The following is a 14969-nucleotide window of genomic DNA, read 5'->3' as shown; positions in this document are numbered from 1 at the left end:
ATAACCACCTGTCTTACCGTAATTATTCTAATACAGACGCTGCCATTTTGAGTTTGCACGCCATTTCTTTTTTTAGACATACCGCCCATGGATGTATAATAAGGATACCGCCTCTAAAATGTGGTGCGCTCTTGTTTACATACATTACGATAGGATTTACGACAGCAACTGTTTCTGCTACTTCCTATAAAGTGCTCCATAACGACTTCTTCATTCACAGCCACGGTACGGTGTTGAAAGATTGGAGAATTAAACATGGCTGCACTCATCAGAAGGATCGTCAACACAACAGCAGCCCCGGCGGCCATCGGTCCATATAGGTAATGAAACCAGTATAGCTCTTACATGTTATGTTTAAAGGGACACGTGGGGTGCAGAAGCAGGTATACAATGTTTGAATTAATGCATGACTCGCAAGGACAGTGTAATTATTCATCAGGGGCGGGTCTTAGTGAACAATGAACTGAAATTGACCCCATAAAAAGAGTCAGAGTTGAACTTGTAGCAGAGGAAGCACTGACTGCACAGTAGAGACACACAGCTGGGTTGAAATGGCATCTATTCGTCGACAAATCCCCTACACACCAAAAGCCCCTATCAGACAGGGCATATACAGGTAAGGATTAATGTCCTGTAAAATACTTTATCTTGTCTTAGTTTTCCATTTTCAGAAATTTAAAAAAGCACGGTTTTGCTTTCTTATAACTTGATTAAACATGTTTAACTTAAATACTCAAAAACAAATAATTAACTTGGAGTGAAACAAATTAAAGTGAAGAGTCTAGTTTAATTCATCTGTGCACGGTGTGGGAATGGGGAGTTCCTGCTCTGGCCAATCCCCTGTCAGTGGGGGGAGTGACTTCACACTGAATGCCTCTGATTTATCTATTAGGTTCAAGGTCCCTGGTCTATTGTAATGTCTGGTGGTAAAATGTGTAATAAAATGTGCCTTTTTAAAACTACCAGAACATATGTAATATCAAATAATGGCTGTTGAACTGATAATACACTCATGTTGTTGAGATATTTAAATATCTCCAGAAGGCTGCTCACCATTTTCCTAGTATCCTCAAGCTTGATTTGTTTATCTGTGTTTGTGTCTCAGTCAGTCGGTGGTCGTGGACAGAACGATGTACATCTCGGGTCAGCTGGGGATGGAGGTGGCTTCTGGTCAGCTGGTAGATGGAGGCGTGCAGGCCCAGACCAAACAGGTGAGACCGCAGAGACCAACTATCTATTTCAGGACTTTGTCTGACGTTTTTTTCCATAAAAGTAATAATTATAACTCCTTCCTTAAGAGATTTACTTTTAACCATCATGATCTTCAGGAAGCACAGTACACAGTATGTGTGCCAGAAACTTTTGACATCCACAGAGAAATTATTCCCTCAATTCATGATTTTATGAATTAGAGCAGTGCTTTTTATTAGCTGTATGAGTCTTAATTCTTTTGTAAAAAGGGGTCAAATTTTTTAGTAACCTTGTTTTTTTTTTTTTAACCAATGTCTTACTTTTAAATGTGTTTGATATTTTACAATCAAATTTGACCTAGAAACAAAGTAATTAAAAAAAAAAAAGGTTCCTCTTACTCATCTGAATGGCTTTTCAATCCAAAAAATCTAAAGCACATATTTGAAGAAAATAAATAATGTGAAACGGGATATTAGATATTGATGACAATGTGTGTCATCCCTCAGGCTCTCGTCAATATGGGGGAGATCCTCAAAGCTGCTGGCTGTGACTACACCAACGGTGAGTTTTATGTATTACTCACCTGCTGCTTATTATCATATATATTTAAATGTTCCAACATAACAAACTCTCTGACGGAGTAAACTTTCTGATTTCAGTGGTGAAGACGACTGTGCTGCTCGCTGATATCAACGACTTCAATGGCGTCAATGAGATCTACAAAACATGTAAGACAATACTTCATTTATTTCCATGCTTAATGCTTTAAATGTTTTGCTACAAAACAGGTTGTAATAAAAAATACTAGATTTTTCTAATAAAATGTACTGTATGTTTTCTTTTATCTACACTCTTCCGCCACATGGAGGCAGCCTTTATCCAAGATTGTCAGAGCTGCTGTTCCATTTCCACTTGTCATGTCATCTATACAAACAGCTTAGGTTAATTGACATTTATTTCCTGCTGCCATTTACTACAATTGCAATCAAATGATGCATTATAAAACCATAATGAGTTTTGATTTGATCATTTTTGCCATAATTCAATTGGTTAAACTTGATAAGTCTACTTCCTTATCCCTCCTCAAATTATTAATTAATATTTTCATTTTATAATTAAATATCAAAATCGATTTACAAACACCTTTTACATTTAATTGTTTTTAATTACATAATGCTAGTGTCCCTGCATATCATACCATTTCTCCAAGTATGTTCATTCCTTTAAAATGTACAGTTACCTACATACCTAGCATTTTTTTATGGTTGTATATGTTTTTTGGTCCTTTTTAGCCATTTATTAGAGTGACAGTGTTGAAAGGGGTAATAAAGAGAGGTCTAAAGGGTCATCCGCATTTGAACTTGCGCTACATGTAAACAGTGTTTCAATTAAACACAGTTAACTCATAGATCACGATTCACACTCGGTCATTATTCCAGTGGCAAACTCCAGGATCTCTACAGAAAACCCCTGCTGACAGGTGACAGTCCTCTGGAGGCTCCCTCGGCCTCCTGTCACAGGCTGCTCAGTCCGGGCATTTCCTGCTGGATCACAACAGACCGGTGTAATGGAAGCTGCTGTGCCCAGTGAGTTGTAAATGGACACCGCTGTGCAGGCACACAGATGTAACCAAACCCTCAGAGCCAGCTTTCCTGCGCAGGCCATTGCCTCTGGTGCAGGCTCTGAGCCCTCCCACCTGACTTTACTCAACCCTAATGCAGGAAACTTTCCCTGACCCTGATGAAAGCATGGCGAGGACATGTTTCTGACTCGTATAGACTTTTCTGATAAACGTGATTCCTGGCATTTTCATTTGGGGATTTCTCTCCTATTATAAAAATATTTTCATTTTGTATGAAATGCCAGAAACTCTTACAATGTCTCGAAGTGTAACACCTGAGGCTTTTCTCAATTTGTATTGAAAGCCATCACGTTGAAATCAAATGATCCATTCATATGTACCTGGCTGTTTTTTTCCAATATGCTTTTGTTATAATGTTAATGTTTTTCTTCCAGTTTTCACAAGTAACTTTCCTGCCAGAGCTGCCTATCAAGTCGCTGCTCTTCCCAGAGTAAGTACACATTAAGTGGAGGAGATTCATGGTAGCCCATCAAACCGTGTATTTCCTATCATCCATGTTCATCTTTTTACCACCTTGTAATGTTGGTCCCTCACATTTTAGCTCCAGAATTGTTCCATTATCTCTGCAGAGAAGCTGTGCATTGTAGTAATCTAATTACCCAGATTACAAAATTGTTGTCTCATTGTCTCTTTTGTTCTGTTCAGGGCGGGCTGGTGGAGATCGAGGCGGTCGCTGTTCTCGGTCCTCTCTCAGACTCCTGACTAGATGGCCCCATCACCAACAAGCTGTAGCCCAACCATCAAGTGCCTTTTGTAGTTGTACAGTGACAGCCTTTAAAGAGTTTACAAATAACACATGAAAGACCAAACTAGGATCTTGTTGACTTTCTTTTTCCAACATTTCGGGTTTTAGGATACATTTGTTTTTCTTCTGGCCGCTGTAACAGCTGACTGTAGTTCTGAAATACTTTCATTGGTATTAGACAGAAAATGTAGCGCAACTTAATTCACTAACAAACAAAACTGTAATGATAGACAAGGATTGTATTTTTATAACCAGTCTAACATTCCCTGGTGGCCAGATTCAACTTCCTCTAGGTGCTCTGGTTTGGTTACTTTCCTGTTTTATTATATATATATAAAGACATATAACATATTTTAAATGTGCAGCTCTCACTAATAAATAAAAAGAAGTACAACCTCCGATCTTAGAATGATTATTTCACCATTACACATCACATCAGACATAACGTGTGTATTCATCCAGCTTTAAGAAAGTAGCCTACATGCATTCAATTTTCAAGGTGGCTTTTATTTTTTGATATAGCTTATAACAGATTTTGGAAGTTTTTCCCAGAGAGAAATCATGACCGAAACAAAAAAAGCATTTACGCTTTTCTCATTCATGCTTTTATATAAATGTTAACTGTCATAAGTTTAACTTCATAGTAACAGCTCTTCATACTCATTACAAACACGTTTGTAAAAATCAAAGCCAGCATCGCAAGTAGAATAATATTTCATAAATCAAATATATTTTGGCTTTGGTTTCCTTAGAGTTATAATTTTGTAGAAAAGTATAGGATGTTTTTTTTCAAGTTAAATCAAAGATAATCTATTATTCTATACAGATAATAAATAGACATTTCTATGACAATTTATCATTTAAATTACCCTGAAATGATGAAAACAAACATTAAGTGCCACAGAGCTATTATGAAGGGAACAAGGCACAGTGATGACTGAGGAACCCTGACGGAAAGTCGTTTTTCATCAAAGGGTCTGCATCTTGGCAACAAGGCGACATCTTACTCATACTTTTACTCGTGCATACAAACAAAGATGGAAACTTCCAACAAACTCTTCAGTGCAGTTGTTCATGTTGCACCTCACTCACTGGGAGCTGAAAACCAAAAGAGGGGAAACATGTTTAGGTTGCGTAGATGTTTTTGGAAACAATTGCCCATGTGACTATAAAAACATTGGTTTGACTTTAAAGAAAAGACAACTGTTCCAAATTTATTTTTGCAATGCTCTGAGCACCGCAAAAACATTTAATCATTTTTAGCAGAAATCCTAAAATCATACCTATACTTGCATGGCTTGATACAGTAGGTGGAAGTAAATTAATATGTTTGATTGTAATTCAAAAATAACTTTAAGACCAGTACTGCAGATTGAAAATCCCAGGTCTGTAGCAACAAAAACTTTACTCATTCAGCCTGTAAAACCCTTACACTCCAATGTGGGACTTTTCATTGTTGGGGAAATATTTTCCAAGGCCCATAACTTTGACCCAGTTTATCAGTTCAAACTGTCCTGACTGAGCACACGCACCTGTAACCTTGGCTGCTGTGCTCTCAGTGTTTTTGTCTCCCTGTTCCTGCCTGTTGGCGACAGCTGATTCTATCTTGTTATGCACAATGTTGATTATTCTCTCTGAACTAGCTAAGTACATGGGTCTGGGGTAGAGTTCTTCAGAATTGACTTTGGCATCTCAACCGTGTGGTCAACTCGTGGCCCGTGACATGTCTTGTGAATTCTCCTGCCGAAGCTCCAAATAAACCGTCAGTGTTTGCCATCAAAGCTCCAGCTCTCCATCGTGTCTCTCTTTGAGTCCTGACTCCAATTGCTTCAGAAGTTTCCCCCACATTCATGACTTTTCTTTTTAAAACTTCACCAAACCCATCTCGCCCCCGCTTAAGTGACACTCGATCATCTGCCTCCATTGGCTGTGAAACAGGGGCAACATCGCCCATGGCCAGTGAAAGCCCTATATATGTTGGCATGCTCTGGTTTCTCTGTGGACTCAGATTGCACCTTAATGAATGCAAGTTGACAACAAAATGTTGGCATCACACTACACACACACACACACACACACACACACACACACACACACACACACACACACACACACACACACACACACACACACACACACACACACACACACACACACACACACACACACACACACACACACACACACACACACACACACACACACACACAAGGTGTGTGCAGGCCAGCCAACCACAGCTGAGTCACAACTAAATGATTAAAGTTGGACACCAAAGGGTAAGGAGAGTGCTGACTAATATTTAAATAAATAAATGTAAACTTTTTATTAATTATATTCAATACTTTGTGTGAAACTGTCAAGTAATCTATTACAGCTTGCACCTGTTGTCTGTCTATTCTCTCTCTAACTAAAGGCTGGAGTTTTAAAATGATTTTGTGGCAGTATTTTGACACCAGATAGTCTTTGAAACAACACCCCAGCAATCAAACTGTTGGATAAACCATAATAAAGACGTTTTGTTATATAAAAAAACCTTTAATTTAACTCCAGATTAGTTTTAAAATTGGCAGTATTACCATATCTTTAGATGTACGTAAATAAGTGATGACGCCTGTACTAGATAACTGCGTAAATAAATGCTTGAAGGTATGGGTAGACCAAAACTGATAGAAAAACAAAAGTGGTGGAGGCAATATATGGTCATGTACAGAAACTAATGCATTTTCTCCACTGCATAAGCCAGTACTGTAGCTTTCCTACCTTGTCTTCTTCCAAACTGCATTACAGTGGTAGACACTTTGCATAAGACTAAGAGGAAAATCAAGAGCTGACCTCATGAGTCGACTGCCTTTCATTTGCATCATGAAGAAATAATTGAAATGATAGCATGCGATGTGATGCTGCATTGTGTTTCACAGCACTTCCATAGATAATAATGTAGTGTGCAGGGATCCTCACTGTGCAGACCTGCAGTCACTCTGATGTGCTCTTTTGGTATTTAAAGCAACTATTCTTACGTTGTAATAACTAACTTGTATGTTAGCATATCCCCCTGTTACCAGAGAGGTGAACAGGTTCAGTATTTTCTCCAGAGACAACAAAGGGATCCTGACTACATTGTGTGTTTTGTTTGGGAGGAAGTGTTCATGCCATATCCTAACAACACATATTGGAAAATAAGTCTTTGCATGCAACTTGCACACATCAGGAGCTGACCCTGGGCCAAACAGTTAAAGTTAAATGTTTGGTCTATAGCCTAACAACTGTTACAGCCTCAAAGGACAATGGTTACACTTGAACAGACTGTTCAGGCATGAGTCATCACTATTTAAACATCCTACATCTATCCCCACCTAATACTACTTTTGAAAAGATTTAGCCTGGATATACTTTTCTTATATGGTAGAAATCTATGTTCTCTATTTATTTGACCAAATGTCATATTCAAAGCCAAATAAATGGTATAAAAAAGACAAAGGTTTTAGCGCTGACAGTCGATATTAAACATTACATTTTCTTTAAATCTGAACGTACAAACAACAAACTTTTAAAACATAAACTCACTCTTCGCTTTCCAATATATTATGTAATAGGTTTTAAGTCTTGGAAATGTTCCCCAGGCTGTAGTATAATTGTTTCATTAAAGTCTATTTTTAAACAAAGATATACTGTCAGGAGATGAACATATTCATTAATACATTTTCAAGAATGCAGCCTAATGAAAAGACTCCTCTGTGAGTCCAAATATAATAAAGTGTATCAATATAATACATCATTATTACAGTCATTAATTCATGTAACCTGGTTAGGCCAACCCTTAAGTGTGAGGCAGATTCTTAAATACTAACTAAATAATCAGATGTGTGACTTATAAACAAATATGTGTGGCCGCCTCGGTGTGTTCATTAAAAGACATGCCTGTGTGTTGTTGGGTATCACCTGGTTACCGACATTGCAATGGGACTGTGGGGGGCCGAGGGAAAGACGGGAGGGACATTATGTACCTGTGCTGTCTTCATGCAGGAGGTGGAGCAGTGCTCAGGTTACTGCTGCTCAGTGGTAACAATTTAACCATAATAACCTTACTTCCCGTAATGCCACACAACACTACTATGACATTTTTTTCTATCAAATGTGGTTACAAAAATACCTGATGTAGATTATTATGTGTAAGAATCCCCTACATTCAGTATTGGGAAGTCTTTCAAATGTGCCTTAGCGAAAAAGAAAAGATTGTCATTGACCTGTCCAAGTTAAGTTTTCGCCCTCCAACCTACCTTGCTCTGCAGGTGCTTCAGGAGCTGCTGCTGGTTCTTCTGCAGGTGTTGCATCTGGAGCTTCTGCTGGAGCTGCTGCCGGTTCTTCTGCTGGAGCTGCTGCTGGTTCTTCTGCTGGAGCTGCTGCTGGTTCTTCTGCTGGAGCTGCTGCCGGTTCTTCTGCTGGAGCTGCTGCTGGTTCTCCTGCTGGAGCTGCTGCCGGTTCTTCTGCTGGAGCTGCTGACGACTCTTCTGCTGGAGCTGCTGCTGGTTCTCCTGCAGGTGCTGCTGCTTCTGCGGGCGGGGGGGCTGCAGCAGGCTGAAGCTCCGAGTCCTGAGTGTCTGCAGATGTTGCAGCTGCAGCAGGATTGTCTGCAGGTGTAGCATCGCCTCCGCCAGCAGGTGTCTGGTCGGGAATAGTTTCGCTGTCCTCAGCTACTTTACCATTCTCATTGCCCGTTCCTGTCAGGATTACATGTAAAATTCCAGATATTATGTAAAACCAATACATCAAATATGAAATGCAGGGTCACGAGTCAAAGTAGTGTTTATATTCACTGGGGTTTGGGTAACCATGTGCTTCTGATGATATTCTTCTTTCTGCTTTGAGTAAAATAATGTGTACACATTTGGATATTATTTTATTGGGGCATTAATACTGTGCTCTGTTTACTTTATGTTTGTGTTGCCTATTATGGCCACAGAGCTGACATAACCCAGAGCCATATGCAACACGCAACATGTTAACACGCAACTATTATAATAATGATAGCCACGCAACACATTTTGTTAAAATTGTGCCGACTTCATTTGCAGAATGTAGGAGCAGCCAGTGAGAATGTGGCTAATAATTCAACTGCATGTCACAAGTTTGAAGGAATTAAAGATATTTTGTATCTTATAATGTACACCACCATGTATCATACTTTGAAAATGGAGTAAGTAATAAAATAAGAGTTGTTTGCATGCGGACTCCTAACATCCAAAAATAACACCAATGAATAACAATTTCATCTTGCACAATAAGAAAAAAAAAGTATGCACTGTTCTACAATACTTGATCAACTGTTCCTCTTTGGAAAATATAAAACCTATGGTTGCTGCCAAAGGTCATTGGGAAGGAAGTAAAAAATAGCATAAAGAAATCCCCACTGACACATTACTGGAACCACAATTGTTAATGATTATGTGGAGTGTTTCTAAGAAACATTAACACATGCTGCAGAGCTCATAGCTCTCTGGACAGGTTGCTGTGTGTTTGAAACTGTGCATGAGAAATGCAAATCCCTCTGAAAAAACGAGTACATGGTAGAGGGATTTGCATTGCAAGTGTATTTGCATGGATAAAATAAGTCTTGATCATCAAACGTCCATGTTTGTATAAATACGATGTCTGTGCCTTTCTTTGGTGCATCATAATTGTCACAATATATTTGAGTTTAAAGAGATAATGGTGTTCTTTAAAGGATTATTTTAAACCATTTGAATCTCGGGGTAAGGGATGTCATCTTTCTTTCTTTGGGGTGACAAGTAAGAACAGGCGAAGAAAAAGCAGCCATGCAAAAAGAAGAAAAGATCTGGTTCCAAATTTGCATCTGACCTCCAAGATGATAATAGCAGGAACACCTTGTTTTTCAATGTCATTCAGCTAATAAACCCGGAAACCTGAGAGCAAAGACAAAAACTACTCTCCTAGTTTACAACGACAACTACACACTTTTAGAATCATAGGGGGGAACTCTCTTTTTACTTTTCATCCAAAGGAAAGTCAGAGGTCAGTTCCAGCTGCAGGACATGAGCTTTGAACACACTTGTGTCAGTTTCCCATCTCCTTTACACATTTAAAGTATCCTTACTTATGTGAGCTTGCATGCATGTGTCTCATACAGGCCTGTGATATCTCTTTAAGAACTGCAAAGAGAGATTTAGAGCAAGAGACACTTGCTCAGAGGGGGTCCCACTAAGTGAATATTTGACCAGTTTTCCACCTTCTTCTTTAGAGTTCTGTCACACAGTGCTTAAGCTGGCATTACTGCAAACACAGATACATTCAATCACAGATTTGGTAAATATAAACATTTGACAGCATTTAAGTCAACTAAACCTACACATACGTTCTTACGTTTCCTTAGCACTACTACATTTAAGCACAGGATGCATTGTTGATGTTTTACATTAAAGCCTGTGTTAGTTTATACTGCAGCCGGGCCATCTACTGTATAGCCTATACTACAACAAAGGAGCTCCCAAAGAGGCTTCTCCATTTCCTTTGGAAACTGTAGACTGTCACCAAATCTGCTTTCATGCCACTGTCTCTCCCTCTCAGGGAAGACTGAGCTAGAGAAACCGCTGTTAAATAATGACAATAAACTTTCCCATCCTGTCACTGTGGAGCTCTGGTTCACTCAAACTACAGACATCAGATACTGTACAGTGAGAAATACATTGAGGATCATTTGCATGTAGATAGGATCCTTTTTATCAGAGCAGCGTTCACCACAAGATAAGTATATGGTGTAACTATATTTGGAGAAGGCAGTGAACTTCCACGATGACCAACAACATGTTACAAGGCTATTTTTACTGTAATGTATAATAAAGATCAACCTCGATTACCTAATTACAGTAATATCTTTGGGGTGTAGTTAAGGCAAATTGGTATTTACAGATATGTGACATTCAATAATATCTCCAAAGTAAAGCTGAGTATCGTGTTTGGTCAGTGCCTCTGTTATAAAGTTAAGAGATGGTTCACACTGTGCAAAAAACACATTATTGATATTTGACATGCAAAACATGAAACTACAGAATAAAAGGAATGGAAAAGGTTGATTAGGAAATCATTGCTTCCATTTAACTTTTCATTATAGCATTATTTTCTTTAATAGATTAAACATTCTGTTGCTTGCAATAAATGCTACTCGGCTGCATACTGTTTATACTTCCACATATTTCGTATGTATTTTTGCACCATATTTCACAGAACATATATAAATGTATGAGCATCACCTGTTGTGCTGGTTCCGTTGCTCTCCTCGGGTTTAGGACTAGGTCGAGTCGGATCTATCGCTGAAGTTTGGGAACTGGTGGAGCATCCCATCCTGCCCTGTGCTCATAGAGGACTGGATGGTAAACTTCAGAGTTGTGGGATGAGGAGAGGCGCTGATGACGTGGTGCATAGGCTAGATATCGGCTCTTTAAATGGCGAGAATTCAAAGCTGTGGACAGCGAGTCCCCGCGACGAGAACAAATGAGACAGGCTGGGAGTCAAATTCCTTTAGTCCTGTGCGTAATTACGCATCGTGTTTCCTCCTCCAGAAACGCGTTGAGCTGTTTGTGTTGTAGCTACAGGTCACTAAACAGTTGGTCACATAGGTGAAATGTGGGCTTCTGTTGTGTTCTGTTACTTAGGCTGTTTCCTGGAGGCTGCATGGCGCAGGTGCAAAAATACATTATTCAGTCAGAGTGCAGCGGCCACCTCTTGGGGAGGGGAAGTTAACAATAATGTAACCTCGCCAAACTCACATCTTGCCCACGGTCACTTGCGATTAATCAAAAATGTTAACCCTAAATTAATCCACTGGAAGGAAATTACATCCTTAATGTAGCAAGATGAAAAATATAATCATACTTCATTAGAATTAAAAGTCCTGCAATCAAAACATTAAATCATCATCATTAGCAAACTAATATCAAGTAAAATCTTAATGAGAATCTAAAAACGAATAATGCTGTGCAAGCTTGATTTTTGATCAAACATAATAGATGTAACAATTCAAAAAGTTATATAGATTAGCATTTGGAAATCAATAAGATAGGCTACTATATTATAACTTGTAATTGGCACACCAAAGTACAGCCGACTATGATTATTCTTATGGTATACTATACTATAGATGACTAATATTTTGGTAAAAAGCTTTGGTCAATATCATGTTTGCTTGATTTTAGACAATGTACATACAAATATTTTCATACATTGTGTGCTCATCTAATCAGAATGATGCGCAGTAGTCGACTGCGCAGACCCACCGACAGATATCCGCGCAGTGCACGCTGGGACTTCCTTTCTCTCCGAGGCCATATTGGAGTTAACTCACAGTAAGACGAGCTCCGAGTTTTCTTTATAAAAATCACTAGGATTTACACATTTTAACACTTTTGTTGTCTCCGCACATTAACGACAGTCTTCTCCTCTCGTCCGCAGGTTGGCCGGTCAGGACTAAACCGCAAAAATGGTGGCCGCAAAGAAAACGGTGAGTGCCGTTTGCTCGAGTGGAGTGCACGCGCTGCTCTAGGGCCAGGCTGCTCTTCACGTGGAGACCTGTTTCTGTTGAGGCCTGCTAGCTAGCAATGTTGCTCATTGTGCTGACGCAGTATTTACACAATTTTATATAGTTTCGTTTTACATTTGGCGGTTGTAAAAGTTTGAAAACATGATGCGACTGTCTCTCTATTTATTGACGTGTATATGTTTGTCGGTCAACGTTTGTAACTAATGACACCGCAGTGTTGCTAATGCTAGTATGCTAAATCATCCAGAACATTTTCTTAACCGCGGTAACAATCCCTACTAATTTACGATGTCAGCATATTTTAATGTGCTGCCCTTCGTGTTATCGTTTGTTAAATTACATATTTGTATGTCCCACATACAGTTTGGGTTTTTGCATGAACACAACGATGGACAAGTAGTTAGGTATGTAGCCTATGAGCATTCATTAACGTTAGCTATCTGTGTTTGTACAGAAAAAGTCCATGGAGTCCATCAACTCTCGTCTCCAGCTGGTGATGAAGAGTGGAAAATACGTTCTGGGCTACAAACAGTCCCAGAAGATGATCCGTCAGGGAAAAGCCAAGCTGGTCATCCTGGCCAACAACTGCCCTGCCCTCAGGTAATGCCTAACAAAGATGCAACATCATGTAAATGTTGGACAATGTATTGAAGGGTTCTATCAATAAATAGCTATTTTATAATTGTTGCAAGCAAAAGTTATATGGGGGTATATGTGAGTTGTTAATGGCTTGTTTGTCAACAACTATTAGGGTTAAGTATATCTTGTAGAAAGCATATTCAATATTGCATACAATAACACTTTAAATGCAGGTATATTATACTTGATAAAAACTGCATTTATAGCAATTATGTAATTTTTACATTATGTTGAAACTAATAAATCGTATCAAATTCCACATGAGAAGACCGACTTGGCAACAAACTGGATTGTGATTCTAGTTGACGGAGCTTGTTAAAAGCCTTGCATTATTATTATTATAAGGACTAGGATGTAAAGAGAATGGCATGCCAAATATTGTAGATATTTGTTAAAATCTTTATAACTAACTGCAGGGCCACTAAGTGACTTGCCTTTTCTTTATATGTCCAGGCCTTGAAGTTATGAACAGATTTTTTTTTAATTTTTCAGAAGATTTAAAGGCTGTAGATTCTGTTGTAAAGACTAGTTGAGTAACTAAAAAGGTGTCTATTCTTTGCCTTTTGCTGTTTTTGAGAGTCAACCTAAAAGAAAAGTACTGACAAGATGCCAGATAGTAGGCACTCCTCAAACTGAAGGAAGCAAATGTGGAGAATAGAAACACAAAATGGACAAAGCTTTTTCTTAAACTACGGAGAATCTGAGATTGGCTTTCATCTACTCACAAACACCACAACCCTGGTTAAGCCGGGGCTGAGTGGCTAGCCTTGAATGTTGCAATTACAACTCGCATTGAGCTTGTTTTTTTTTAGATTGTCGGGTTACTAACTGATCATTGGTGTTTAGTTTTCACCTTTTTGGGGATTTTTAAAACATGGTTGACCTGAAACTTTAACTAACATTTTTTCCTCTTTCTGCCCTGTCAGGAAATCTGAGGTTGAATACTATGCCATGCTGGCCAAGACCGGTGTCCACCACTACAGTGGAAACAACATTGAGCTCGGCACTGCCTGCGGAAAGTACTTCAGGGTGTGCACACTGGCCATCATTGACCCTGGTGAGTACCTACCTCCAGAGTAGTGCAGTCCATTTGAACCCTTTCCTTTCTAATGCCAAATACGTTTAGCCTGTTATTTGGTGGTGTATAGGCAAAGTTGATGCAGGGACATTAGCCCAGAGTGGGCCTGTCCTAGCGACTACTTTAATAGTACTCAACAACAACAAAAAACACCAACCCTTTCAATCACAACACTGCATTTGAATTATGCAACAGAATACAAATGTCATTCAATTAACCTATTCCTTGCTAAATATATATTGGTAGTCTAGTCCTAACATAATTGTATTGAAGGCATGCAATTATGAAAACATGTTTGGCTTCTAATGTGAAACTATTTCATGCACTTGAATCTTTTGTTTAAGCTGCGGAGAGTAGTAGCCAGATCTATGATGTAATGTAGCCTGAGATGATAAAGATGGAACTCAACCAGTCGGACTGCTAAAATGCTTCTATTGACCTTATTCAAATATTTTACAACTTTGAAGTGGTACCTTTCCCCAATAATGTTGACTCTGTTTATATATTAGTACGAGGTATTCAAATTTAAGCTGACGTTTTGTCCTTTTCTCCACAGGCGATTCTGACATCATCAGGAGCATGCCAGACCAGCAGCAGCCACCCCAGTAGAGCTGTTCCCCCGCCCCGTTGTGATAAATAAAGTCGGTGTTAACAGTATCTGCTGCTGCCGTGTCTTTATTATTAACAAGTGAGAACTGTGCCAGTCCTACACGTGTCCACCAGAGAGCATCAGTGTCCTCTTTGACTTTCTCAGATGAGTAAACTTCCATTTAGAATGTTTAGGTCTGTGAAGGAAATCCTCTCTGCATAGCTGTACCATCCCTAACAGCTAAACATGTCAAAAGTCATTCAAAACTAGATTTTAATCGGTTGAATATTCTTCAGAGACAAAGCGTGACCACAGGATTATCTGTGTAAATGACGATCCACCCAACTCATCAGTGGTGTTAAAATTACATGACTGCTGATCCTTGAGAACATTTTTTCTCACTGACATAAACCTTGGGGATGACAGTCTGCGGTATTGGCTGCAGCCCGCTGAGTGTAATGGAGAGGACGCTGTCCTTTCAGGGGTATTAAAGGCTTGAGTGACGGATGGCTTCGTCACACTGTAGATATCCTG

At 39.1% G+C, this 14969-nt stretch overlaps 3 protein-coding genes across 5 annotated transcripts; 2 read left to right on the top strand and 1 right to left on the bottom strand.

Annotated features, from left to right (window-relative positions):
- The first annotated feature begins 74 nt into the window (after positions 1-74).
- Positions 75-3977, top strand: rida (reactive intermediate imine deaminase A homolog). Of its 2 annotated transcripts, none has more exons than XM_034200922.1 (6): positions 75-320; positions 1106-1211; positions 1698-1752; positions 1851-1919; positions 3208-3263; positions 3479-3977. In XM_034200922.1, the coding sequence occupies exons 1-6, from the start codon at positions 256-258 to the stop codon at positions 3533-3535; spliced, it is 408 nt and encodes a 135-aa protein (XP_034056813.1). In that variant the 5' UTR covers positions 75-255; the 3' UTR covers positions 3536-3977. The 2 variants fall into 2 exon arrangements, with proteins under 2 accessions (XP_034056813.1, XP_034056815.1); XM_034200924.1 differs by lacking the exon at positions 75-320 and adding an exon at positions 410-616.
- Positions 3978-4080: 103 nt separating this feature from the next.
- On the bottom strand, positions 4081-11189 carry LOC117536165 (uncharacterized protein DDB_G0285291). Of its 2 annotated transcripts, none has more exons than XM_034200925.1 (3): positions 10844-11189; positions 7856-8296; positions 4081-4676 (listed from the first exon to the last, which is right to left on the bottom strand). In XM_034200925.1, the coding sequence occupies exons 2-3, from the start codon at positions 8219-8221 to the stop codon at positions 4638-4640; spliced, it is 405 nt and encodes a 134-aa protein (XP_034056816.1). In that variant the 5' UTR covers positions 8222-8296; positions 10844-11189; the 3' UTR covers positions 4081-4637. The 2 variants fall into 2 exon arrangements, with proteins under 2 accessions (XP_034056816.1, XP_034056817.1); XM_034200926.1 differs by lacking the exon at positions 10844-11189 and adding an exon at positions 9435-9538.
- A 657-nt stretch (positions 11190-11846) lies between these two features.
- On the top strand, positions 11847-14503 carry rpl30 (ribosomal protein L30). The gene is made up of 5 exons (XM_034200890.1): positions 11847-11935; positions 12042-12090; positions 12584-12729; positions 13695-13825; positions 14403-14503. The coding sequence occupies exons 2-5, from the start codon at positions 12070-12072 to the stop codon at positions 14453-14455; spliced, it is 351 nt and encodes a 116-aa protein (XP_034056781.1). The 5' UTR covers positions 11847-11935; positions 12042-12069; the 3' UTR covers positions 14456-14503.
- Positions 14504-14969: the final 466 nt, after the last annotated feature.

The sequence above is a fragment of the Gymnodraco acuticeps genome, unplaced genomic scaffold (assembly GCF_902827175.1).
Source record: "Gymnodraco acuticeps unplaced genomic scaffold, fGymAcu1.1, whole genome shotgun sequence".
Taxonomy (NCBI): domain Eukaryota; kingdom Metazoa; phylum Chordata; class Actinopteri; order Perciformes; family Bathydraconidae; genus Gymnodraco; species Gymnodraco acuticeps.
The sequence above is the reverse complement of the archived record's forward strand: the minus strand, read 5'-3'. Positions and strand labels throughout refer to the sequence as shown.

Excerpts from the sequence above, each read along its gene's own strand:
- rida (XM_034200922.1), top strand. The coding sequence starts at position 256 with ATGGCTGCACTCATCAGAAGGATCGTCAACACAACAGCAGCCCCGGCG. Across the intron at positions 321-1,105 it reads GCGGCCATCGGTCCATATAG|TCAGTCGGTGGTCGTGGACA; the intron begins GTAATGAAACCA and ends TTTGTGTCTCAG. Across the intron at positions 3,264-3,478 it reads AAGTCGCTGCTCTTCCCAGA|GGCGGGCTGGTGGAGATCGA; the intron begins GTAAGTACACAT and ends TGTTCTGTTCAG.
- LOC117536165 (XM_034200925.1), bottom strand. The coding sequence starts at position 8,221 with ATGCTACACCTGCAGACAATCCTGCTGCAGCTGCAACATCTGCAGACA. Across the intron at positions 4,677-7,855 it reads TGAAGCACCTGCAGAGCAAG|CTCCCAGTGAGTGAGGTGCA; the intron begins GTAGGTTGGAGG and ends TTTGGTTTTCAG.
- rpl30 (XM_034200890.1), top strand. The coding sequence starts at position 12,070 with ATGGTGGCCGCAAAGAAAACG. Across the intron at positions 12,091-12,583 it reads TGGTGGCCGCAAAGAAAACG|AAAAAGTCCATGGAGTCCAT; the intron begins GTGAGTGCCGTT and ends GTGTTTGTACAG. Across the intron at positions 12,730-13,694 it reads AACAACTGCCCTGCCCTCAG|GAAATCTGAGGTTGAATACT; the intron begins GTAATGCCTAAC and ends CTGCCCTGTCAG.